At 40.3% G+C, this 27,642-nt stretch overlaps 1 protein-coding gene across 5 annotated transcripts; it reads left to right on the top strand.

Annotated features, from left to right (window-relative positions):
- Positions 1–444: 444 nt before the first annotated feature.
- On the top strand, positions 445–26,744 carry ptpn21 (protein tyrosine phosphatase non-receptor type 21). Of its 5 annotated transcripts, XM_060934566.1 has the most exons (21): positions 445–614; positions 5,413–5,709; positions 6,543–6,712; positions 6,863–6,960; positions 7,886–7,953; positions 8,043–8,113; positions 8,800–8,887; positions 10,644–10,732; positions 12,138–12,225; positions 12,519–12,598; positions 12,691–12,798; positions 13,229–13,289; positions 13,474–13,555; positions 13,635–15,094; positions 16,981–17,082; positions 17,195–17,335; positions 19,333–19,551; positions 19,826–19,954; positions 20,061–20,295; positions 22,717–22,877; positions 23,070–26,744. In XM_060934566.1, exons 2-21 carry the CDS (start codon positions 5,530–5,532, stop codon positions 23,196–23,198), a joined length of 3,759 nt encoding a protein of 1,252 aa, XP_060790549.1. In that variant the 5' UTR covers positions 445–614; positions 5,413–5,529; the 3' UTR covers positions 23,199–26,744. The 5 variants fall into 5 exon arrangements, with proteins under 5 accessions (XP_060790549.1, XP_060790550.1, XP_060790551.1 ...); XM_060934567.1 differs by lacking the exon at positions 16,981–17,082; XM_060934568.1 differs by lacking the exon at positions 12,691–12,798.
- The last annotated feature ends 898 nt before the right edge of the window (positions 26,745–27,642 follow it).

A 27,642-nucleotide genomic window follows, 5' to 3' on the forward strand; every position in this document is an offset into this window, starting at 1 on the left:
TGACTCTTTTCAGTGAGTCAGTTCTCCAATAAGAATCGACTCTTTTTGGCTCCCGAACGGCTTCATGTTGTTGATCTGTCGCATTAATAGTTTAGTAATGTCTGAAATGTCTGATTAAAAGCACATTATACTATGGATCGTCATCATCTAAACAGTCTATAAAAAGTCAGTAAAAATGTCACCATTCTCACTAAATCTAAATCATTATTTTGGGTTACAAATGTCAGATGTTGGTAAGAGTCACTGAATGCGTCTCGGTCACTGTATTAGAGAATCAAACACTACTAAATATTTCACAGCTAAACAGTGTCCTGTGTTTAACAACAACAAAAGCCCCCATTACGATTCTTCAGATATGCGAGTCGACTCCCAACGTTCACCTAAAAGAACCGGATCAAAGAGTCGACTCGACTGCGAACGAAGCGTGTTCTAGCCGGAAGTGGAGTATGGGAGCAGTTTCCAGTGTGACTCGTGAGCTGAACGTGCGTGATTCACCACAAACTTCAGGGAAAATAAAAATGTACTCAGTTTGCAAGTCTTAATGCCGAGCGTGTGTCATCTACCGAAACGACTCATGTAAATTAAATGGTCCTCAGAGGCAGTTTGTTTACAAGGTAAGCAATGGAGTTTACTAGCTAGCGTTAGCTAACTTTAACACAAACACTTAGACGCAGTAATGTTACTTTAACCAGCCGTTATGCTATGCTAGCTCGAGATTAGCCTTGAATTGAAAATAGTCTTGTATCCAAATTGTTTGAAATGCATAACGTTGTAGTTTACGCACCTTTATTGTCTCAAATTGTCTTTTACAAAACTAGCAAACAGTGACTTTACTTCCCGAAGTTTGTTAGTCAGGAATTGCTTGTGCTCCCACTTGTTGCTGCAGCCATGCCGTCAGCTTTAGCCAACAGCAGGTTGGTTGGTGATGAATGTAGTCGGGTTTACTTTGTTGACGGAAAACATGCTCTAACGCGAAGTGTTTATACGAGCAGGTCGTAGAGTTTGTGTTTTAAGGCTCTACAGGTACCTTTAGTGTTTTGGAATTTGGGAGGGAGCTGTATTAGATAAAATGCTTCATTCATCATCTCATTCTTCGTCACACGCACTCTGTCAGTTCCTGACTTTGTTTCTAGCTGCCTAATTAGTCAACAAATAAAGAGCCACACCACCCACACGGGTGAGTGTATTGTGTTTCAGGTTTCGTCTCACTCTCGGTGTTTTTGTGCTATCCGAGTTGTTGTCGCATCATAAAAATCACAGCAGCACATCAGACTTTGCTCAGGAGTTTAGAGCTACTAGCATAATATTCTATTATTTAGTATTGATTAAGATTTAACCAGCTATACTTTTTATTAAAAAAATCATGATCTATGATCCCTCTGCCTTCCTTTGCATATTTGGTGTTAGTAGTAAGAGTTCAGTCATTCTTGTTTCTTAATTAGCTTTTCTTTCTTGATGGCATATTTCTAAATAGAGCGGGGGCTACAATTATCGACACCTTAACGATCTTGGCCATTGCAAAAGTAGAAAAGACTTTCAGTGCATAAGTTGTGCATGAATAATTACTCAAACTTCTACTGGGAAAAAGAGTTGATTCCCGATTACTTAGCGTATCAGATCACGTGACACTGTGCCACAATTATCGGCACCTTTGTCCACGGTTACCAACACGGTTCCACAATTATCAGCACCTTTGTCCATGGTTACCGACACGGTTCCAGAATTATTGGCACCTTTGTCGGTGGTTACCGACGCGGTTCCACAATTATCGGCACCTTTGTCGGCGGTTGCCCACGCGGTTCCACAATTATCGGCACCTTTGTCGGCGGTTGCCCACGCGGTTCCACAATTATCGGCACCTTTGTCGGCGGTTGCCCACGCGGTTCCACAATTATCGGCACCTTTGTCGGCGGTTGCCCACGCGGTTCCACAATTATCGGCACCTTTGGCGGCGGTTGCCCACGCGGTTCCACAATTATCGGCACCTTTGTCGGCGGTTGCCCACGCGGTTCCACAATTATCGGCACCTTTGGCGGCGGCTGCCCACGCGGTTCCACAATTATCGGCACCTTTGGCGGCGGCTGCCCACGCGGTTCCACAATTATCGGCACCTTTGGCGGCGGCTGCCCACGCGGTTCCACAATTATCGGCACCTTTGGCGGCGGCTGCCCACGCGGTTCCACAATTATCGGCACCTTTGGCGGCGGCTGCCCACGCGGTTCCACAATTATCGGCACCTTTGGCGGCGGCTGCCCACGCGGTTCCACAATTATCGGCACCTTTGGCGGCGGCTGCCCACGCGGTTCCACAATTATCGGCACCTTTGGCGGCGGCTGCCCACGCGGTTCCACAATTATCGGCACCTTTGGCGGCGGCTGCCCACGCGGTTCCACAATTATCGGCACCTTTGGCGGCGGCTGCCCACGCGGTTCCACAATTATCGGCACCTTTGGCGGCGGCTGCCCACGCGGTTCCACAATTATCGGCACCTTTGGCGGCGGCTGCCCACGCGGTTCCACAATTATCGGCACCTTTGGCGGCGGCTGCCCACGCGGTTCCACAATTATCGGCACCTTTGGCGGCGGCTGCCCACGCGGTTCCACAATTATCGGCACCTTTGGCGGCGGCTGCCCACGCGGTTCCACAATTATCGGCACCTTTGGCGGCGGCTGCCCACGCGGTTCCACAATTATCGGCACCTTTGGCGGCGGCTGCCCACGCGGTTCCACAATTATCGGCACCTTTGGCGGCGGCTGCCCACGCGGTTCCACAATTATCGGCACCTTTGGCGGCGGCTGCCCACGCGGTTCCACAATTATCGGCACCTTTCGCGGCGGCTGCCCACGCGGTTCCACAATTATCGGCACCTTTGGCGGCGGCTACCGACATCCAAATGATTTATTTTTTTTTTAAATGTGGTATTAAGTTAACAAAACATCATTTTTATTTAAAATTTGTTTTACATAGACTTATATTTAGTACAAAATGTATTTTATATAAACATATCGATGTTGGTGCTTGCATAAATGAGGAAGTAATTCTAATGTTTGTAAACAAATGAGCTGATAATGTTTAATTGCTGTCAGAAAATCTTTTTGTTCCACTTCCTAGCCACTTTCTAAGTATTTTCATAGCTCACATTTTATTAATCTTTTGTTGTTTGTATTAATTTCTAGTTTCGTAGTTTACCAATTAATGTCTACAGGCAATAGAGATCTTGCAGTCACGTGACCGGAAAGTACACAACCGCCATCTTGTCTGTCAAAAACACAGCTGAATACTGCTGCACTCATGTACAGAATGGATCAATTTCAACCGACGGACTACACGGCTCATTTTTCTAATGAACAGATAACTAGATATATGTCTAAAATAAACGATCTACAGATTTGTGACCCTTATGGCTTACCGGACAGAGTTTTCACGACCGGATTTTGAACTGCCAGCGGAATACCCGGACGTGTATAATTACCTCATTAACTTTCCCTCGCTGTTCAGTGGTGAAGCACTGCGTGCCTATAAATCTCTGGACAGTTATCTTTACAGAAATTCAGGATTTGTCAGCGACTCAGATGTGGCATCTTGTAAACAAGAATCCTCATTGGACGGGTAAGTCACTTAAGTATTGAGTATAGCACTGACCAGCCGATTATAGAATAGAATAAGGTAATTCCAGCTGTAATTCCAAATCGTCCGTCTTGTTTACATGGATCTGGCGTTGGAGAGGTAGAGGTTTGGCAGTGGAGGTTTGAGTGGCTGTTTTCTGAGCTTAGTCAACAGGCCGGCTCTGCCTGTAGCCTCGCTTTTGCTTCCACTCCCGGCGCCGCCTCCTTCGCTTTGCTTCCGATAACAATCCACGGAGACCCCGCTGGTCTCGCTATCTTGTCCGGAATGATTTTTTTTTTCTCGTCCGGAATGTTGTGCATGCGATGGGAATCGCTACAAACCGTCATTTTCTGCTGGAAACCAATGTCCAGTAAGTCCATACGGTTGTAGTGGATATTGAAGTCCGGTACAGACGAACAACACACAAAAATACACACAAAAAACATAAACGTGCACAGGTAGGGAGAGCTTGTAGCTGCAGCCGTTGTAGTAGAATTGTATATAGTAGGTTTTTCCAGAAGAAAAGGTAGAAGTAGAAGGCGGAATATGGCGTTTGACCGACAAGATGGCGTCTGTCACAATCTGGATCGGCTGTGACGTCACATGCAAGTGCTCCATTGACATTGTAACCACATGAAAATCCAGGTCAAAGTTCGCATGTCATTCCTCAAACCAAAATATAAAATGTCTACTGATATTGTAATATGTGGTAGATATTTACAACAAACTGCAAAAATGTGTTCTGAATGGAATAGAAAAATCTGAATATTTCAAGCATGTGATTTTTTTTTTTTTAAATATATATGCAAGGAATTTAATTCTAGTCTAATTCCATTTATTGCAACAGGATTCCAAATACTAGATAAACATTCCATTCTGTTATGAATCAGAAAAAAATATTACTAATCACAGCACTTTTATTTTTTTAAAGTACTTCATCTACTTCAACAATGTTACACAAAGATCGCTCCATAACAGTTGTAAATGTCACTTAATTCCACAGTGTGTCGATAATGGTGGACACCGGTGAAAGTGATCACTATTATTGACACCTCACGTGACTTCTCAAACACACGTTTAGATACAAAATGGCGATTGTCAAATGAAAGAGTAAGAAACAAAGTAGATTTCGACAAGGATGTCATGAAATATCGGTGAATTTGAGAAGTAAAAACATGTCCATGATCTTTCCATCATGCTTACCTGCGATGATAACATCCAGGTTTTCCTCAAATTGCTGATGGTGATTTAAAAAAAAAAACAAAAAACCTCCATCTCAGGTAATGAGCTGTGTCATCAGATGACAAGATCAAAGGGCGAGGGGGGTCTTCTGGTTGATTAATTAACTAATAATAACTGTTGTAACTGAAACTCACCTTTGTAAAATTGTTTTTTATTGGTAAATCTGAAAAGGTGTCGATAATTATGGACTGTCGGTAATTGTAGCTGCCACTCTGGTTGTAAATGCTAAAAATCGGTGAGCAGTTTTCTCTAATGGTAAGTCCCCCCACCACCACCACCAGGGTTCAGCTCTTGAAACACTGAGTGAATATCGTTGTGTATGTTTGTCATGTAATTTCAGTAATTTGCTGCCCTCTCTTATCAGCAGAACGCTGCAACAGTTTTAGTATTGCGTATACTGTTTGCTCAAATGTGAAATAACTGCCTAGTAAGAGTAGAGCTGAAATGGGTTAGGGTTCATTGATAAGTGACAAGTAATGGATATTTGTTTCTGAATCCTCACAAGACTGTAATCCATAAGAATGCTTCCTAATCTTTTGTCATCTGATTTCACTTTTCCCCCAGGGACCCATGTAACAGCCTTCTGGATCCAGACACATTTTCTTGTTTACCCATGGCTTAATTTGAAAGTGAAGCGGTGGAAATCATTCTGGCCTCTGAAAGGTCTGTTACTGGTGAAACATGCCTTTGCCGTTTGGATTAAAACTTAAAAGGACACGAAGATATACGGTCTCTAGCAAGAGCTGCCTGGTCACACGCATACAGCTGCTTAATGGCGAATTTGTTGAGTTTACACTTTCTGTGGAAAGCACAGGCCAGGAATGTTTGGAAGCAGTTGCTCAGAGACTCGAATTACGAGAGGTTTGTATTGTTTTAAGATGATTATAAGATTCTAGATGGGGTGGTGTTTTTTTGTTTTGTTTTGTTTTTAATCAAAAGGCAATCGGTAATGGAATATGTCTATTATTGTCTGCCCACACTACTGCTTGCTCGATGTCTATAATATACGCTTAGTCTAAGCAATCCTGGTTATTTCTTCTAAAATCATTGCATTTCATTCACTGCACCTTGTATGTAGCTGTAAACTGTACAGGCATCAATATGTCAGTGTTAAACATTGAAAATTTTTTTCCCCCCTTAGTTTGGTGCTTTCTTGCCTAATAAATGACCAAGTTCGTCTAAGACTGTTCAGTTTTCACTTGCTGAGTCTCTTGGTCAGATTAAACAGGGATGGACTGTTTTTATTTGACCAGAATACACCCACGTGCAAAGTTTGTTATTCAACTCCATGCATGTAGATGCCTTGAAATGTCACATCTGATAAACACGAAACAACAGAGCACCTTCTGTGGCTCATTGTCCTTGAGAATGCAGCTGGGCTTTTTTGAGTAAAGGATGTCTGGATCTGTGGCTAAACAGCATGCCGACTACATAGTCATGGCTGGGATTCTTCAATGACTACATAGAATATGAACAGCCAAACCAGCAGGTGTTCTGTATTGGAGCAAGTTCATAAATTCCTATGGGTCATTAATTGTTATTAACTTTTTTTTTTCTGAGTTGTCATGAAGGCTGGTTGTGTGGAAATTGGTAGTAGTTTTCAATTTTTTTTTTCTTTGTCCTACCTTTAAAAAAAAAAAAGCAGTATGCTCCTTTAACCTGTACAGTTTATTGACATTCTGTTCATTCTACAGATAATGTACTTCAGTCTCTGGTATTTCAATAAACAAAGCCAGCAGCGATGGATTGATTTAGAAAAGCCTCTAAAGAAACAGCTTGACAAGTATGGACAAGAACCCACTGTTTACTTTGGAGTCATATTCTATGTGCCGACAGTTTCCCAGCTGCAACAAGAGATTACCAGGTGATTAAGATGCTTGATCTATATTGATTTTATATTAGGCATGATGTCTTAACTGACAACACGTTATTAGGGCTGTTGATGGAAAAACAAGACTTGAATAACTCCCGTTGATGATATTTCTCGTTACAAAGTTCATATGCTCTTCAACAGATACCAGTATTACCTCCAGTTGAAGAAAGATGTTCTGGAGGGCAGGATTCCTTGCTCAATTGAGCAAGCCATCCGGTTAGCTGGCTTGGCTGTACAAGGTATCTTAACAGTATGTTTTTCAAGATTAGGCTTTCACATGGATGGTTAGATTAAATTCAAATTCCATACAAACTGTATTTTAACTTTGCCCTTGTCTGTTTGTCCACTTATAATTAAGTTACTCAAACTGCAATACCGGACTAAGCTAGCTGAGCTTGTTGGCTTAAGATTTCTGGCCCCAGTTTTTGCCAAGGGGAAGAATCTCAAACTCTTCTGGCAAAGATATTTCTGGCAGCACAAGCTACTGGCTTGGAGTTAACGTAGCAGTGGAACTGACATCACTAACCATTGCAACCACATCTAAACTTCTTCCCCATGTGCATCTCATACAGAAAAAGAATGACGCTCTTACACACTCGTACACTGGATCATAATTGCACAAAAAATACTTTAGTTTGATTTGGGTCAGTTAGATCAAGTGTTTAACACAGGCTATTTTTGTGTATGAGCAATGCTGTGTGTGGAACCTTGTAGCTATGCTAATACTTTGGATTGTCAGCATAGCTTATTTACATTTCTAACAGGATGACTGGACTTGCTGTTAATGACGGACTACTATAGTTACAAAGGCTAAAATAGTTTCCTTGCATGTCAAATGGCTTTTCTTTTTTTTGTCTAAAAGATGTCCTTGTTGCAAAGTACTACAGCAGAGCTAGTTGTGTTTAACATGTAGTAAACGTAATGAAAATGGTTAGAAATAATTACCATGGCTGCTGGACATGATCACTAGGCATGTTTAAGAAATTGTCACTAAAGGTTTTCAGGTTCTGTGTTTTCACCATATAGGAGAAAGTGGGTGTATGCAGTTTGTGTAATAAACCATTGTAATTTTGGCTTCTCCTCTTTTAAATAGAACCTGAATATTAAATTGAGTTAAAATTAAAGGGCTTGGGTTTTTTTTTTTTTTTTTTTTCCTGGTTCTAGCTGACTTTGGAGATTTCAGCTGCTATGACTTGCAGGAATTTCTTCAAAAATTTGTGCTTTTCCCAATGGTGAGTTTTTGTTTTGTTTTATTTTTCATGTTAGTGTTACCTAGTGGCCAGATATACGTTGACTCTCTTTCGCCTCTCTTTTTCTATAGGAATGGATTCAAGATGAGAGAGTTGTTGAAGAAGCCACTCAAAAAGTTGCCCTGCTTTATCAAAGCTACCGGTGAGAACTTAAGTCATAATTATTTCTGATATTTTTTTTTTTTTTTTCATGCATTTGTTAAACCGAACAGACACTGGACATTGACCGTACATACTCTAAAGTTTCTTTATAATGCCTTTTTCTAGCTTTGGTAAATGGTTGCACGAACATCTGCCACATTTTAAGACTTTAATTTCTAGACAAACAGATAAAAAGCAAACCAAGCAAAAAGATATTTGTCAAGAGCTTTAGTAAGAAACTGTGTTTGGATGGTTTAAAAACCTAAGGTTATCCTGTTGTGCAGCAGATAATCTGTGGCATTTTAACTGCGTACAGCTGTACGATTTAAACGGTTCTTAATGGCTTCTTTTCGTTATGCATGTGTCAGAATGGGTAAATTTGAAATATAATGTGGTTAGTTAAGCAACAGTTTGCTGATTTTATGACTCAGAATTGAGTTTGCCAAGTACGTTCTCCCATACAAGGAATTTGCTTTGGTGTTTGGTGTGTGAACAGTTAAGATAAAAGAACTTGATAAGAGACAAAAATAGTAATATAAATAGAATAAAAATATGGAGAAATCTAAAATATACAATTGGAAAAATAGACCTTTAAAGAGTATGTGCATGGATTATTTAAAAGTCCAAGTATGTGTGTCTGTCTGTCTGTCTCGGTTTTTCCTTTTCCAACGCCAACTGCACCATTAGAGGTATGCCAGTACCAGAAGCAGAATTGTTGTACATGCAGGAAGTGGAGAAGATGGAGGGCTATGGTCAAGAAAGTTTTCAAGCAAAGGTAAACTGTTGCCATGAAAATTGCTGAGAAAACAATGTTTCATTTCATGTTAAAGGAGGAACCTTTATTGTTAAATACATTTTTCATTGTCATTTTCATTTTTCCTTGACTCTTGTATGCTGCATAATTGGGGAGAAAAAAAATAGATACTTTTTTTTTTGAGAGTTAAAATCGACCGCAAAGTTGGCATTTGAGCTGCCCTGCTGAGCCAGCCAGCCCTGAGTGGGTGACATCACAGTGGGAACCGGTGCTATAGACCAAAGCCAGACTTGGCAAGCAAGAGTGGTTGCAATGGCCTCTTCTTTCAGATTTATGGGAGATTCGTCGGATTCCTCAGGTAGTAGTACATCTGACTGTGATCGTCTTGAAATCGGAGTGTGTGTGTACATGCTACTGCTATACACGTAGAACTGTATCAGTTCGAACCATCGGAAAGTGAATCAGGTAGTAACAAGTTGGCCACGGAGGCCCCCACCTTACAAAATGAAGCCAGAGAACAAAGCAGTCTAGAGATTTGGATGGAATTGAACTGACAGTCTCTTGTGACTCTCATTAAAACAGGACAGGTGTGTTAACTTGTGCAACATACATGTACATGCATGCATTTTCACTGATAAAAAACGTAAAAGGCTAATTAAATAATCGGATGAACTGAGACAATCAAATTCTGAAGCAAATTAAATAATCTTATACCGGTAACTTAAATACACAATACAAGTTATATGTATTAATCTAAATGCACGTAAACAACGAGTGTTTTTTTTTTTTTTTAATGTAACCAAATGAGAGTCGGATCTTACCCGTCTGTGTTCTCGCTTCTTGAAGGCCGAGCTTGTGGCCAATTGTTTTGAAACAATCTGACTTTCAGGTCTTCGTTCATTTGCTTCTTCCACATAAGGGCAAGATATCACTGCTGAGGCAAGCATATCCAGCAGAGAAATCTGACTACTGGTCCACTCATTCTCCATTTTGTCCATACTGAGTATTCCGCCATTACTGCTCAGCTCACACTCCGGGAGAACTGGTGCAACTGAACTTACTTTCCTTTTCTTGTAGTTTTCTTTTCCTTTAATTGTTGGTACTGCACCCTCTTTCAATACGGGCTTATAGCCAACGCTCCTCAACAGATCAGAGGTCTTGTACGAGTCTTCAGTAAAATGTGCAGAGCAGAGGAGAGACCACTTCATAGGCACCCAATCCGTGAATTTCTCACAAAACGCGTCCAAATCTTTGCAGTTTGAACATTCTTGGGCCATGAATGCAACGTAAATCCACCTTCTGTCGTGTTGCTGCACCCGCCAGTAACACATCTATGTGGCATGGCGATAAATTAGCTCAAAATGGAGGATCGAAGGTGCAGTTAGCTATGTGTTTTAGTATAACGGAAATGGCGATGAGACCGATAGCCTTCCTGCTGTGATGTCACAGATGTCAAGGTCATTCACTCAGACCGCTACCTGTATGAATCACTTTCATTGTAAAAATTACTATATTAGATTTATTGTTAACGCTTAAAACTATTCCTGTGCCATTCTTGAGGTCTCGAGGCATTTATAAACAAAAGGTGAGGCCATGGTTCTGCGTATCTCCTTTAAAGTTACAGAAAATAAATTCGTATACATGGCTCATGTTGGTGCTTAAATGGTCAAAATGCTCTAACACCAGTGTTGTCTGGTATATATATATATATTTAGTGCCTCGTTACTTCAGTTACTGAGAACTGCTTTCTAACATTTTTGCATTTCCTACAACACAGGACAGCCAGGGTGCAGATATACTCATTGGATCCTGTCTGGATGGGATTTTTGTTAAGCACAAAAACGGCCGAGCATCTCTTTTATTCCGGTGTGTATTTGTGAGGTGGAGTCTAATCGAATATTACTTATCTTGAAAAAAGGAAAGGCGTAATTGCATACTCCATACGTATATGCATGCACACTATATGGCCAAAAGTAAGTGGACACTTGACTATTGCACTCATGTGCATGCTGAACATCCCATTATAGATTTAGTCCCTCCTTTGCTGCAAAACAGCCTCCCCTATTCTGGGAAGGCGATGTACTAGATTTTGGAGTGTGGCTGTGGGCATTTGTTCCCATTCGGCCACAAAAACATTCGTGAAGTTAGGCACTGATGATGAACACAAAGGCCTGGCTTGCAGTCAGCATAAAAGTTCTTCCCAAAGGGGTTCATTGGGGTTGAGAATTAGGGCTTTGTACAGGCCTCTCAAGTTCTACACCAACATTGGCAAGCCGTGACTTCATAGACCTCGCTTAGTTCATGGGGCATTGTCATGCCAGAACAAGATAAGGCTCAGCCCATTACTTTCATCTCATCTCATCTCATCTCATTATCTCTAGCCGCTTTATCCTGTTCTACAGGGTCGCAGGCAAGCTGGAGCCTATCCCAGCTGACTATGGGCGAAAGGCGGGGTACACCCTGGACAAGTCGCCAGGTCATCACAGGGCTGACACATAGACACAGACAACCATTCACACTCACATTCACACCTACGGTCAATTTAGAGTCACCAGTTAACCTAACCTGCATGTCTTTGGACTGTGGGGGAAACCGGAGCACCCGGAGGAAACCCACGCGGACACGGGGAGAACATGCAAACTCCACACAGAAAGGCCCTCGCCGGCCCCGGGGCTCGAACCCAGGACCTTCTTGCTGTGAGGCGACAGCGCTAACCACTACACCACCATGCCACCCCCCATTACTTTCAGTGAAGGAAAATCTTAATACTGCAGCATACAAAGACATTTTAGACCAGCGTTTCTCAACCTTTTTTCAGTCACGGCACCCTTCAGAAGTATGCAAATTCTCAAGGCACCCCCATGTAAAATATACGCAGTCACGCTGACCCCAGCAGTGACGTTGTGACATGGGGAAAGGGGGCCGTGAGACAAATTTTGATGATGCATGAGGCGGCGATGATCTGCATTAGTGTAACTATTGTTTTTTGGAATTTTAATTCATTTTATTTATTTCAGTGTTAGAATATATAATTTTTTGACGGCACCCCTAACAAAGCCAGACGGCACCCTGGTTGAGAGAGGCTGTTTTAGACAATTGCATGTGTCCACCTTTTGTGGCAACAGATTGAGGAAGGCCAACATATGGGTGTGATGGGCAGGTGTCTACATACTTTTGACCATATAGAGTCTCTGTATGTTTCTATGGCCTTGATTTGGGTGCATTCATTGAAAGGGTATTGCATGGGTGAATCTTTCTTTTCCCCATTTAGATGGAATGACATTAACAACATGACTCATAACAAGTCTTTTTTTGCCCTGGAGCTGGCCAACAAAGAAGACACCATTCAGTTTCAGACTGTAAGTTCTGTAAAACCAGTGGTGCTTCTACTCATTATCCCAGACATTTCAGATGCTTTTCTTTCCTCAGAATAGGTAACAGTTATGTGGGTTGAGCTACGTGCTCATGCCTATGTATATTAATAGAGAGGTGTGCCTCCACACATATAAAAATCCTTGCATGCACATAAAATGCTGGGTGTAGCTAGTATCTAAAACACACAGGCCACTGTTTTCATCTGCATACAATAGGGCATAGTCATAGATGCTTGTGATTCTTGACTTGTTTTTGCAAATGCTCTGTCTCTTTTCAGGAAGACATGGAGACGTCCAAATATGTATGCAGAATGTGCTTGGCACGGCACCGATTCTATAAGATCAACAAAAGTACTCTGTAAGTGTGTATTCCAGGCTATCTCTTTAGCCAGATGGTGTGTATGTGTCTTGCTCCTTATTGCTTCATCCTTATCACGTTCCTGTCTCCAGAGAGGAATCTGATGCTCCACCTTCTGAAAGCTCCCAGAAGTCCATTCTCACTCTATCATTTCCACGCTTTCCAATGCTCTCTCGTCCCTCTCTGCCTTCTAACAAGGGGTGAGCAAGACTGTTTCAGCCGTCACCTACTCTTTCTGCTCAAAGCCCCCCTTCAACAAAAAGAGAGATTACCTTCTCAGTGTTTAATGTGCGAATCTGGAAATCCCTGCTGCATGTTCTAATACAAACTGTTCTAAAATCAGTGGTTTGAGGAGGAGTGTTTTTATCAATTGCTAATCTTGGCTACTCCATTGTGCAACGTATGATTGTGCATATACGTTTCCAAGATGAGACGCTTTCATTTCATGTCTTGAAGGGAAGCTCTTTTGATACAACTTTTAGTTTGTGTCAGGGTTTCATGCTACACAATATACACGTGTATTTCTAAAATGATTCTGGAATATGCTGCCATTCCTTCAACTGCCAGAGAGCATTAGAGTTGATGGGCTGCAGTCTGGTTTGCTTCACTCCGTTTCATCTGTTTTGACAGTCAAGCTGAACCAACGCCAGTGAACCCAGTTAGACGACGCTCCTCCACAAGAATTTCAATGGTAGGTATAACCTAAATAATTCCCTATTTAGACAGCTTTTTGATGGTTGTCATGTCATTTGCCTTTCTGGATCTTTCTATGGAAATAGAATGGCTGTTATGGCTGAGTTATATCCACGTGATTTCTCTTGGAACATATGGTGAGCTCATAATCTGAACAGTGGTGCCTTTTTTTCTTGCTGAAGCCCAAGCCTCAGACATACATGATGCCACCACCTCAGTTGCACTACAATAGCCATTACCGGGAGCCTTACAAATCTTCTCAAGGTAAAACAAAACCTTCCATGTGTCTGTTATCAGCTGTATGTATATAAGTATTTAATACTTGTTTATGCCACTTTCTCAGACAATCTTTACATGAACAATCACAATGGTTACTACTACCACTCTCAGACCAGCCTAGACCACTCACCACATGAGTACAATGGAAGAATCCGGAATGGCAGCGTGTACAGCGCCCACAGCACCAGCTCCCTCACCAACCCACAACACTACATGCAGCCATCACCAATGTCCTCAAATCCAAGCATCACGGGCAGTGACGTCACACGGCCTGATTACGTGCCCTCTCAACGCCACAGTGTCCTGATCCCACCCTCGTACCGTGCCACACCCGACTATGAGAGTGTCATGCGCCAGAAGAACCACGGTGCCATGGCAGCCATGCCTGAGCGTCACAGCCACTCTATGAGGAACCTCAACATTGGTAATTCTTACGCCTACAGCCGACCTGACCCACTTGTGTACAGCCAGCCTGAGATCCGTGAGCACAGAGGAACAGCAGCTCAGTATCCCCTCCACTACAGCTTTCACAGCCCTTCGCCATACCCATACCCAGGTGAGAGGAGGCCAGTGGTGGGTGCCGTCAGTGTGCCCGAGCTCACTGATGTTCAGCTGGCACAGGCTCACGCTTACCCGGCGCCCAACATCATGGGTGCTCAGGTGTACCGACCACCTCCACCTTACCCATACAGCCGTCCACGGCCAGCCAACAGCACACCCGACTTATCACGTCACCTTCATGCGAGCAGCAGCAGCCCTGACCTGATCACTCGTCGCGTACACCACTCTGTGCAGACTTTTCAGGAAGATAGCCTACCTGTGGCACACTCGCTACAAGAAATGAGTGAGCCACTCCTTCCCACCAACACGAGACACCCTTACACACACAAGCGCAACTCTATTGAGCTTGCTGGACTGATGTATGGTCTGGAAACCATGAGGCTGAAAGAAAGAACTGTTTCTGTTTCTGCCTCCGAGACTCTGTCCAAGCTTGCTCCACCTGTTGCTCTCCCTGCTTCGGCTTCTACCTCCCAGCTTGATGTCTTCGAGGAGAGAACTGAGGCTGAGGACATGGTTCTAAAAGAGGATGCGCATTACGGGCATAAAAAATCCCTATCTGATGCCACCATGCTGGTCCACAGTAGTGGAGAGGAAGAGGAGTTTGAGGATGACAGTGGCCGACACACGCCTCAGTCTCAGGATGCAATAGCAGCTTCAAAGGAGCATATCAATGTCCTGGAAATCCCTTTAATGGAGACACCTCTGCCTGCCTATCCTTTCAGCACCAGTTTGGATCAGGTTATCCCCAACCCACTGGGTTTTCAACCCCAGCCTCGTATCCGTGAGCAGGACGAGACAGGATCTCTGTACCCATTTGGTGAGGCAGATGCCATCATGCCTTCAGTTTCAGAGGGAGATCTGAGCAACCAAAGTCGATGGAAGCTTAAAAGGGAGATGATCAAAAAAAGACCTGTTTCAGATGTGCCTTCTACACGAAGAAACATTGATGGCCTTCCACCACCTGTAAGTTCTTCTCGAGTTGTTTACAATCAGAATACATTCTGTGCATTTGAATCACAAAAAATCTAATAAAACAGTATTGTGCAGAAGCAAAGATGGTTACACAATATAAAAGACTTAACTATAGGCGTCCACCTTACATTTCAGAGCAAAGTTGAAGGACACGTCTCAATTTAAACGTTCGTTTAATAATTAAGTCTTCAATTTAATAAAATACATTTCTTATATAACCCCAATTCCAAAAGTAGGGAAGCTGTGTAAAACATAAATGCAATAATTTGCAAATCATCGAAACCCTATTATGCATTTAAAATGGTACAAAGACATCATTTCAAATGTTGAAACTGAATTTTTTATATATGAGTGATTCCACGCTTATGGGTACTGAAATGGGGACATGAACTTATTCACCTAAAACCATTTCTTTTTTTACCATCAGGTCACAAAACATGTAATATTTAATGAATGATATGTTAAAAGATAAGTTTAATTTTCTGAGATGTAATAAAAACATATTTATATGCCAAAGTCAAGCCTATGAGTTCCAAAATGATGTCTGTTACATTACTTCTGTTATGATTGTCCATCTCGCGTCTGTTACAAATTAATTACAATCTAGCTATATACCATGTTAATCTTATTGAAAGAATGTGTATGTTTATTCTACTACACATGTTTATTAATTATATTTGCTAAAACATCACCTTCCTATGTTTCAAAAAGTAATTCTACATTTTTAAAATTGAGAATATATATGTCCACAACACTTCTGTTACGTTCTGACTTTGGCATATAAATATGTTTTTATTACATCTCAGAAAATTAAAGTTATCTTTTAACATATTCATTAAAGATTACATGTTTTGTGACCTGATGGTAAAAAAAAGAAATGGTTTTAGGTGAATTTTTAAAAATAAGTTCATGTCCCCATTTCAGTACCCATAAGCGTGGAATCACTCATATTTATTTTTAAAAAAATATATATTCACTTTGAATTTGATGCCAGTAGTATGTTTCAAAAAAGTTGGGATGTGGCACTTTTATGTTGCATCACCCCTGCTTTTAACAACATTCAGCAAGCATTTGGGAACTGAGGAGACCAATTGCTGTAGTTTTGAAAGTGAAATGATGTCCCATTTTTGCCTGATTTACAGTTTCAGTTGCTCAACAGTTCAGGGTCTCCTGTCGTTTTGGTTTTCGTAATGCGCCAATCGTTTTCAATGGGTGACAGGTTTGGACTTCAGGCAGGCCAGTTTAGCACCCGGACTCTCTTACTACATGCAGTTATGTGTATAGAAAATAGTTTGGCATTGTCTTGCTGAAATAAGGCCTTCCCTGAAAAGATTTTGTCTGGATGACAGCATGTTGCTCCAAAACCTGTGTATATCATTAATGGAGCCTTTCTAGAGGTTCAACTTTTGATATGTCGTCTCTGTACTATTTTGAATGAAATATAGGGTTTCCATGATTTTGCAAATCTTCTCACTATATTTTTGTTTTACTGAGCATCCCTTAACCTTAGCTACGTTTTACACTTTGACAGGACGTCATCTTTACATGTAATATGCTTGTAAATGGAGTATTTCAACCAAGCAGTGTTTAGGGTACATGCAAACTGCTCTTCTGTAACCTGCCACCAGATTTATGAATCTTTGCATGTGCGCATAGTAAGTGTTTGTTTTGTTTTTTTGTGACAATGTAGTTGATTATCTCATACAATAATATGTAAACATGTTGAAGTGCCTTCTGTCTTATGAAAAAATGTTGATTGTTTTTAAGTGTTGTTTTTACACTAACCAATAGAAAGAGATCACTTTGCTGGCCACATTGTGTTTATGCATGGCCTGACAGTCTTTTATTTTGGTCTGTTGTCACAACGTCACATGCAGTTGTGGTTTTTAATTAATTTGAATGGAGAGTATCAGGATATTTCTGGCTACAGGAAGGGGACGCTGGTAAATTCCATACCTGTGAAGAATGTAGTGGAGCAGGTTAGTAAGCACAGCTGGTTGCATTCCTCACAGTTCTGGGAGAGTCTGTACGCAGTAAATGCCCTCTAGTAGGCTCTCTACCTCACTGTCACTACCACCATTGTCACAACAGGGTATGAAGAAAGGTGTTCGTTCAGAGATGAAGAAGACGGGTCCATTGAAGCTGGCAACTCTCAATGGCTTGACACTTGCCCGGATGCCCGTACCTGACGAGGCCAAAGATGAGCATGGGAAAGCCTCTAATGATGACAGGGTAGGAATTCAGATCGGTATTGAATTGAAACCTTATGTGTTTCTGTGAAAGGGAGTATATTGCATGATCTCGTAATTGTTGTTGTTGATGACTGACTGTTTTCTGTATATATTTTTGATTCTATAAAGCAAGTAAATTGTGAAATTTACTTTTCATGAAAATTATATTCTATCGTCAGTCATGAGTTCAGAGTTAAAGTTGCAGTCAGAAGTTTACATGTACAGAAATCTATCATTACAATATTGGGTTTTCAGTGATTTTCTTTGAAATGTTCTTTTTCTGTTACAATTATTATACAGTATAGCTTTCATTTAAAAAAAACAAAGTTGGTGCGCAAGTTAATTAATTTGGGGTTTTCTGAAATCAACACAGGGTCAAAAATATGCAAACAGCACACCTAATATTTGGTTAAATGTCCCTTAGCAAGTTGCAACTTGACCAGATGCTTTTATTAGCCAACAACAAGCTTCTGGCAGAATTCTGATTGGTTATTTGACCTGATTTGGTTATTTGGCAAGATTATGCATATATAAAACACATATCTGAAGTGCTTTCAGAAATAAGTTAACGTTATTCACGTTAGCATAACTCCGTTTTTACATGCTAACTGTGTCCAAGTTATCTAGCTATGTGTTAACGTTAGCCATGGACAAGGCGATGGCAACTTGGAAAATCCATAGAAAGTCATTTGACTAACCAGACTGCATAGCTATTGCAATGTTATCGCTAGCTCTAAAAGCACATAAAACTTCATTGCAAGCTTTCTCTTGGAATAAAACGTTTATATACCTCGATATGCTTCCACAGATCTGACAGCAAGTTTTTGTAGGCTGTGATGTGCTCCGTTTTAGGTAAACAAAGCAAACATTTAAAACGAAACAACTCTTTATTCCTTTCAGAAAACTGAAACCTGGGTTCTAGCTATAGAACAGTGGGTGCGTGCATTCCCAACACCGCAACAATTTGAAAACTGAATTTGAGGAGAAAATTACTTAATTATCTTGCTGCATGGACAAATATTTTTACTTGATAAGACATCTTGGAATAAGTTGGTTGCAATCTGGAACGAAGTTTAATAATCTCAGAATTGGTGTCTTGTATTCTTCTAATAGGAAATGTTAGAATGTTTCAACTATTCAAGATATTTTCACCTGCTAAGATATCATTTTTTGCAGTGCAAAGAACCGCCTCCTTCCATTCTGCCATCAACTGATCATGTTAAATAATGCTGTGGAGAAATCATTGATCTTGATTTTATACAGTCTATGGATGTGATGTGACCCTAGTGATTACTGATAGGCTCAGTGTCACCTGGGGGAAAAAAACCAATCACGATTTAGAAAAGAAGAGGAAAAAAACCACCCACTTTCAAAGCCACTTCATAGTAACGAGGACCTTGATAGAAATGTAGTGGGGTAAAAAGCATGATGTTTGTCTTTCAAGTGTAGTGAAGTTACTCATAAGTTGCCAAAAAATAGTCCTCAAGTAAATGTACTTCGTTACTGTCCATCTCTGTTGTCCGCACCAAAATTCATGCTCAACCATGCTTCCACACTCCATTACCCATCAGCCAGTGCATGTAGCATGGACTGGTTTCAAGTTGTATGTCTAATTTAATCACCAAGTTCCAGTTTTTGTTTGTTCTTTTGTTCATGTTCAGGCTTATGCTTCTTGTTTTGATCGTCTTGCCAAGATATTTCATTTCTGAAACGAATTCTGCACTTGCATACCTCTCACTTGACTTTCCCTGACAGGTGTGAGTAAATTTCTGACCATGCATGTGTAATTTTGACTCAGTGTTGACTTCAGAAAACGCAGAATAAATTAAAATGTGTGCACAAATTCTTGTTTATTTCCTATTAAAGATGTATTGTACAATCATCCTGTCACAGCACAAAGAACAGGTCAAAGACATCTTTGAAATCCCAACATTGTCATGACGTTCATGTCTCTGTATGCAAATTCAGACCGCAACTGAATGTGACTTTTTCTTAAAGTGTAAGCTACTGGAGCAACGGATGGAGCAGGGCCTGGTGTTTACAGAATACGAGCAAATACCAAAGAAATGGCCCGGTAATGAGTGCAGCATTGCGCAGCTTCCAGAGAATGCAGAGCGAAACCGCTTTCAGGATGTGCTGCCGTACGATGACACAAGGGTAGAACTTGTGCCCACTAAAGAGAACAACACAGGATACATCAATGCATCGCATATCAAAGTAGGTGCCTCATGTACTCTTAGCTTTTGGTTTTACTTTTAGTGTAAGTCATCTGCTTCACCTTTTACAGTAAATTCCAGTCTTGTAGCAAAATGTTGACTGTCTCATGTTCCCATGGATTATTGTAATTGTCATTCCAGTAATTGAGCTTTCGGTTTTACTTTTAGTGTAAGTCATCTGCTTTGTTAAAGTATGGCAGCCCTCAGGTGCTCTTAATCAATATTCAGTTAATGAGGTGCTCTTAATTCAGCATGTGTTTTCATGTTTTTATCAGCTTACAATAGGGGGAGAAGAGTGGAATTATATTTCAGCTCAGGGTCCTCTCCCTAACACATGTCAAGACTTCTGGCAGATGGTTTGGGAACAAGGGGTTACCATTATTGCAATGGTTACTGCTGAAGAGGTGTGTATTTTAGACACGTATGCATAATCAAGGTCAGTACACATGTTTTTCTTGAGCACGTTCTTCCGATTTGCGTATTTTCTGATTCTGATGTCGCACTTTGCAGGAGGGAGGACGAGAAAAGAGTTTCCGTTACTGGCCCCGTCTAGGCTCCCGCCACAACACTGTTACTTACGGGCGCTTTAAGATCACCACACGTTTTCGCACAGATTCAGGTTGCTATGCTACCACAGGCCTGAGGATTAAACAACTAATGACAGGCCAGGAGCGAACTGTCTGGCATCTGCAGTACACAGATTGGCCTGACCATAGCTGTCCTGAAGATTTTAAAGGTTTTCTGGGTAAGTTAAACAAGTCCCAAATGGCTGAGCCACAAATGGGTCACCTAAAGAAATTTACCCCGATTCCAAAAAAGTTGTTTGTGCGTTAAATATCTTGTTTTGGTATGGTATTCATTTGAACATGGGTCAAAAAGGATTTGCAAATCATTGTATTGTTTTTTTTTTTTTTTTTTTTTTTACATTTTACACAGCATCCCAACTTTTTTGGAAGCAGGATTGTACAACCCCGATTCCAAAAAAAATTGGGACAAAATACAAATTGTAAATAAAAACGGAATGCAATGATGTGGAAGTTTCAAAATTCCATATTTGATTCAGAATAGAACATAGATGACATGTATCAAATGTTTAAACTGAGAAAATGTATCATTTAAAGAGAAAAATTAGGTGATTTTTAAATTTCATGACAACACATCTCAAAAAAGTTGGGACAAGGCCATGTTTACCACTGTGAGACATCCCCTTTTCTCTTTACAACAGTCTGTAAACGTCTGTGGACTGAGGAGACAAGTTGCTCAAGTTTAGGATAGGAATGTTAACCCATTCTTGTCTAATGTAGGATTCTAGTTGCTCAACTGTCTTGGGTCTTTTTTGTCGTATCTTCCGTTTTATGATGTGCCAAATGTTTTCTATGGGTGAAAGATCTGGACTGCAGGCTGGCCAGTTCAGTACCCGGACCCTTCTTCTACGCAGCCATGATGCTGTAATTGATGCAGTATGTGGTTTGGCATTGTCATGTTGGAAAATGCAAGGTCTTCCCTGAAACAGACGTCATCTGGATGGGAGCATATGTTGCTCTAGAACCTGGATATACCTTTCAGCATTGGTGTCTTTCCAGATGTGTAAGCTGCCCATGCCACACGCACTAATGCAACCCCATACCATCAGAGATGCAGGCTTCTGAACTGAGTGCTGATAACTTGGGTCGTCCTTCTCCTCTTCAGTCCGAATGACACGGCGTCCCTGATTTCCATAAAGAACTTCAAATTTTGATTCGTCTGACCACAGAACAGTTTTCCACTTTGCCACAGTCCATTTTAAATGAGCCTTGGCCCAGAGAAGACGTCTGCGCTTCTGGATCATGTTTAGATACGGCTTCTTCTTTGAACTATAGAGTTTTAGCTGGCAACGGTGGATGGCACGGTGAATTGTGTTCACAGATAATGTTCTCTGGAAATATTCCTGAGCCCATTTTGTGATTTCCAATACAGAAGCATGCCTGTATGTGATGCAGTGTCGTCTAAGGGCCCGAAGATGCCACGGGCACCCAGTATGGTTTTCCGGCCTTGACCCTTACACACAGATTCTTCCAGATTCTCTGAATCTTTTGATGATATCATCATCTACAGTGCATAATATGTTCAAACTCTTTGCAATTTTACTCTGTCGAACTCCTTTCTGATATTGCTCCACTATTTGTTGGCGCAGAATTAGAGGGATTGGTGATCCTCTTCCCATCTTTACTTCTGAGAGCCGCTGCCACTCCAAGATGCTCTTTTTATACCCAGTCATGTTAATGACCTATTGCCAGTTGACCTAATGAGTTGCAATTTGGTCCTCCAGCTGTTCCTTTTTTGTACCTTTAACTTTTCCAGCCTCTTATTGCCCGTCCCAACTTTTTTGAGATGTGTTGCTGTCATGAAATTTCAAATGAGCCAATATTTGGCATGAAATTTCAAAATGTCTCACTTTCGACATTTGATATGTTGTCTATGTTCTATTGTGAATACAATATCAGTTTTTGAGATTTGTAAGTTATTGCATTCCGTTTTTATTTACAATTTGTACTTTGTCCCAACTTTTGTGGAATCGGGGTTGTAGGTTCATAAATCATGTAATTTAAACAACCCCCCCCCCGGGGTTTTTTTTTTTTAATGTTCTGCATGTGTATTAATTTGTAGTGAATACGTACTAGAAAGGTGCATTGATGTCCTGAGTCAATGACTTAACTGTGTGTGTATGTGTTTTTCATATAATATATAAATGAGAGAGAGACAACCTTTGTCATTCAGTATGCAACAAGTGTACACAACGAAATTTCGTTGCAATTTGGCTCAGCATGGAATTAAATATAAAAGTATATTAAAATCTGCAGCAGCAAAAACATTATTAAGTGCAGTAGTATAAAGTGACCTGTGGAATTAGGAATTGTTCAAGTATAAATAGAAATTTAGGGGAGAGAAGCTGTTACAGAACCTGGTGGTCCTGCACTGAATGCTGCGGAACCTTTTTCCAGAGGCCCGGAGGGAGAACCAGTCCATAGTGAGGGGTCACTGATGATTGATTTTTTTTATATATATATAAAAATATAAAAGAAATGAATTTATAAGAGTGGGTAGAGAACAGGATTTGTTTCTGTCCTTAATGAAATTTGACTGGGGTGTAACTGGCTCAGTAAACTGTTCTAAAATTCTGTCCTAGCATATTTGGAAGAGATTCAGTCTGTGAGGCGGCACACCAACAGCACCAGCGATCCAAAGAACACAAACCCGCCCGTGCTTGTGCACTGCAGTGCAGGGGTGGGGCGCAGTGGCGTGGTCATTCTCTCTGAGATCATGGTTGCCTGTCTGGAACATAATGAGGTGTGTGTATATACACACATTTGCTTATTCTGGCAGGAGTGCAGGAAAAGCCCTTATGTCTACTTAACATAATATAACCTGCAGCTGACTTCTGATGCTTACTCTTGCCTTTTAAAGGAAGGTGATAGTGATTTTATAAAGGAAAACTGAGCTGGACCTTTAACCCATTGACCTCTGTTGTTGTTGTTGTAGATGCTGGACGTCCCTACTGTTCTGAGCCTGCTGCGACAGCAGCGCATGATGATGGTGCACACAGTTTCCCAATACACCTTCATTTACAAAGTTCTAATACAGTTTCTTAAAAACTCCAGACTTATATAAGCTCACATTGTTGGCTATGCTGCCACACACCTGGACAATGTTGTTATAACTGGAACAGATCATTAGGCCTCACAGGATTTTGTAGGGTGTGAAAGGGCAGTGTGGTGAAGGGAGACTGAGAGGACTGCAGTCGCCTTACTTCTGACTCATGAGCACTTTCTCCGAGTATTAGTGAAGGAGCTAGAGCAGGTATGAAGGATGCTGTAAACCAGCATATACATTCTCATTCATCAGTATTATTCAGATACGTCACTATGGAGTTTTACACTATACAATTGCTACTAATGAATCTCAGCACTTTTAGTTTACTACATTGAGCAAATGACACTAATGCTGCATCTTTATTTTTAAATGTATAACAAATATTGATAGCCTTTTTTTTTTAATGGTTTTTTTTTTCTTAATGCCTATCTTGGTTGATAGGTGAAGGTTTACGGAGTTGAAATGAATGGTTCCAGTGTTGAAGTGTGCAAGTTTAAGGGTGAAAATGAAGGATTCTTGTGTGTATTGTAGGATGACTACATTTGTCATCGTAAAATCCTAACCTTTGAATATGTACTCAAAATGAAGGATAATGACTAAAGCTATATGGCTGTGCACTCTCTTGAGGTTTGCGTTTATGTCTGCAGTCTTTCACGTAATGAAGTAATGTTTTGCTTAAGCAGTCCAAACCTTGCATAGCGGTTATGTGCATCATAAATGCAGGTAAGGTTACAGCCAAAGAGAAGTTGAGATGTTTATATATACGTGTGTGTGTGTGTATGTGTATATATTGATTTGCATATGCAAGTATTATAAAATAATTTATGTATCCCATATGTGTCAGTAAGGATTTATTACACCCAAGTTTGTGGTGGGATTACCGTATTATTATTATTATTATTATTATTATTATTAACAACTATTTCAGCAGGATTCTAAAACTAACAACCAAAGAGGTGTCAGACATGACTTTTAGGTTCTATGAAGAATAGCAAAACTTTTTTTTTTTTTAAGCTTTGTTCCTATGACATGATCTACCAAAGAAACTACATTTTCCAGCCGAGATTACCACCAATGTCTTTTTAAATAACATAAAATGTTTTAAACTCCGGTGGACCTAAATAAGGGAGAGAGTATATTGAAATTGAGGTAATGTACCATGTTAGTTTAATCCATGTGTGCACAACAATAGAAGCTTTTCAGTTCTTGCCAAGTCTGGAGATCAGCTGTGGTGCAAGCGATTGTAGCTTGTTCATCTATTACTTACATTTCACCACAAAACTAATGGGTTTAAGGCACAGATCATAACTTTGTCTACAATAGGCAGGCCAGGACTTTATCTGGATCTGCTGTTGAATCGGGAATTATAAACATTAACAGCTCGTCACTGTAAAGAACATGACCGTGTAGTTCACCTTTATATTTGTGCTGTTTTCATGCATTGTTGAAAACATGAATGCAACTGAATTCAGCTACTTGTGGATCTCACTGGATTGGCTTTGGCTGCTAGTGCATGCAAGTTAAATTACTCGTTCATCCCAAGCATTTTGATGCATCTATTTGGTGCTCTCCCTTGGCTGCAGAATCCATTTGCTTTGGTAATACATGGCTCAGAGTTGTCAACTTTATCTCGAGTATTTTGTCCAAACAATTATTGCAAAATTGAAATCTTTCATAACATGAATTACTGTTGTCAAGCCTGTATGAAGTCACAGGGAGATTTGGATTTAGATTAGGGTTGGCTTTCGAGTGAAGGTAATGGGGAATTCCTATTTCTGTCAAAGTAGGTTTTCTACAGATCAGGTCTAGACAAATTAAGTCTTTTCTTCGAAGTCAAATGCAATGTGAAGGCTTGGGTTTTTTTTTTTTTTTCTTGTGTGTTGACTTAACAGCAATTTGCAATCTTACAAATTTTCATTGACCATAATTAAATTTCATCAGCACTGCAAAGAGATCATTTTGACTCTTCAATGTATTACCTCAATCAAATGGTTTATTTATATTATTGTTTGTTTATAAGAGGGCTTGTATCCAATAGCACGGAGTTCCTGGAAATCCAGAAACGGTGTTAAATTCCAGAAACTTAAGAATGAAATGCAGTCAGTCAATGTCCAAGCAATTCTGACAACTATTTTTGCCTTTTATATATCATTAAACAGATGTATTCAAATACAAATTGGCTACTCTTTGAATGTGCCATGTGTTTACAATCTGTTACTGTGCTTCGTTTTGAAAATGGCAGATAATTTTCCATTTGTCAGAGCTCAGCTTCACCATTAAATCAGTTCATCTTCATAAGTCGTAAACCAGTTTTATCCCCCAAAATTCTGTAATTCTCTACCGTTTCGCATCTCTAAGCATAAGGGCATGCTTTGTGGATGAAAACATGGATGTAGAATGATTTCAGTTTCATGTTTAGTTGCATCGTCCCTACCACAGATGAAGGGTTTCAAAGTAATTGGGAGATATGTACACTGTTTCCATTAATACCCTACTGTTACTTATGGACATTTTTGCACATCAACACCCAGTATACCCAGTTCTTAAGATAAACACTTGACTGTATTACAAAACTGTCCTATTACAATTATCTGCAATCTGTTTATACATGGTGAACAGCATTTTTTTTTCCCAGACTGTCTCACAGACATGTATAAATAGAGTATTTGAATTTAAATGGAAGTGCACATTGCCCACAAATTTGCTTTGTTTCCGAATGCAAAATCTTCCAAGCTGGATTTGTGAATTAGTATTTAGTGCATGTCTCCCACTTATATTACTATCATACAAAGTTGGAGAGATTGAACAAATATTATGAACAAAAAGACAACCCCTTTTTTCACCAATGGGATATGGGTTCTGTTCCGGTTCGCACACCAAATTTTGAACCATTCGGAGCATTTTTACCAAAAATAAATTGGTTCAGACCCTGAGAAACTGGTTTCTAGCTGAAACCAAAAGAGGGCTGGTTTTCCCAGTGTGGACTGTGATGACATCACTGGGTGTGTCATTAGTTTGGAGAGTTTTTACATCTTAGTAGTAGTTAGTTGATGCCTGGTATTTTTTTTTGGATGAAAATGAATATCTGCAATAACGGAACAAAAGTTTGCAGGTAATCAATGTGATCTACCATCTTACTGCTACTGTTCTTGTATTATGCCTTGTACAACGGTCTCTGTTGATGCTCAAAACTGGTGGAAACACAGCCTGGTTCATAGAATCCTGAACAGAACTAGTTCAAGAACTCTTTCCCTGTTGGTCGAAAAGCATGAAGACTGCTGTGGGGGTTTTTTTGTTGTTATTTTTTAAATGAAGTGCTGGGGTTTTTTTTTTTTGGTTTTTTTTTCTGTTTTTTTAAAATATGTAAAGCTGTATCATACACTGTTTATATTGTTAATTGTAGTCGTATTGAGCATTAATGGCGATTTCTTTGTTAGCAATACCTGTCCTACTGTCTTTTGTCTCATGGTTGAGAATATATCCTATAAATCAGAATTCATATCCCACTGTAAATGATTTGTCCAGAGAAAAGCTGTCGTTCAGGAAATAAATATTTTCAATAAATTGGGTTTTTGTTTTCCACTAATATATACTGAGCTACTAACTGACTGATACCTATTCCAGTTTTAATGTCCCTAACTGACTTCACTTATTTCCTTTTTTTCACTTTGATGTAATACACAGGCATGAGACAGAACATCAGACCAGATGTGATCATATATTACCTTAATCTCAATGATTAGTGGGTGAGGTGGGTCTTTTTTTGGGGGGGGTGCTGGCTCAATTCCAATTGCTATATCTCAGAATGAACTTGTACAACAGTGGTGCTTGAAAGTTTGTGAACCCTTTAGAATTTTCTATATTTCTGCATAAATATGACCTAAAACATCATCAGATTTTCACACAAGTCCTAAAAGTAGATAAAGAGAACCCAGTTAAACAAATGAGACAAAAATATTATATTTGGTCATTTATTTATTGAGGAAAATGATCCAATATTACATATCTGTGAGTGGCAAAAGTATGTGAACCTTGGCTTTCAGTATCTGGTGTGACCCCCTTGTGCAACAATAACTGCAACTAAACGTTTCCAGTAACTGTTGATCAGTCCTGCACACCGGCTTGGAGGAATTTTAGCCCATTCCTTCGTACAGAACAGCTTCAACTCTGGGATGTTGGTGGGTTTCCTCAGATGAACTACTTGCTTCAGGTCCTTCCACAACATTTAGATTGGATTAAGGTCAGGACTTTGACTTGGCCATTCCAAAACATTAACTTTATTCTTCTTTAACCATTCTCTGGTAGAATGACTTGTGTGCTTAGGGTCATTGTCTTGCTGCATGACCCACCTTCTCTTGAGATTCAGTTCGTGGACAGATGTCCTGACATTTTGCTTTAGAATTCGCTGATATAACTCAGAATTCATTGTTCCATCAATGATAGCAAGCCGTCCTGGCCCAGA

This window comes from Neoarius graeffei, chromosome 11 (genome assembly GCF_027579695.1).
Source record: "Neoarius graeffei isolate fNeoGra1 chromosome 11, fNeoGra1.pri, whole genome shotgun sequence".
Lineage (NCBI taxonomy): Eukaryota > Metazoa > Chordata > Actinopteri > Siluriformes > Ariidae > Neoarius > Neoarius graeffei.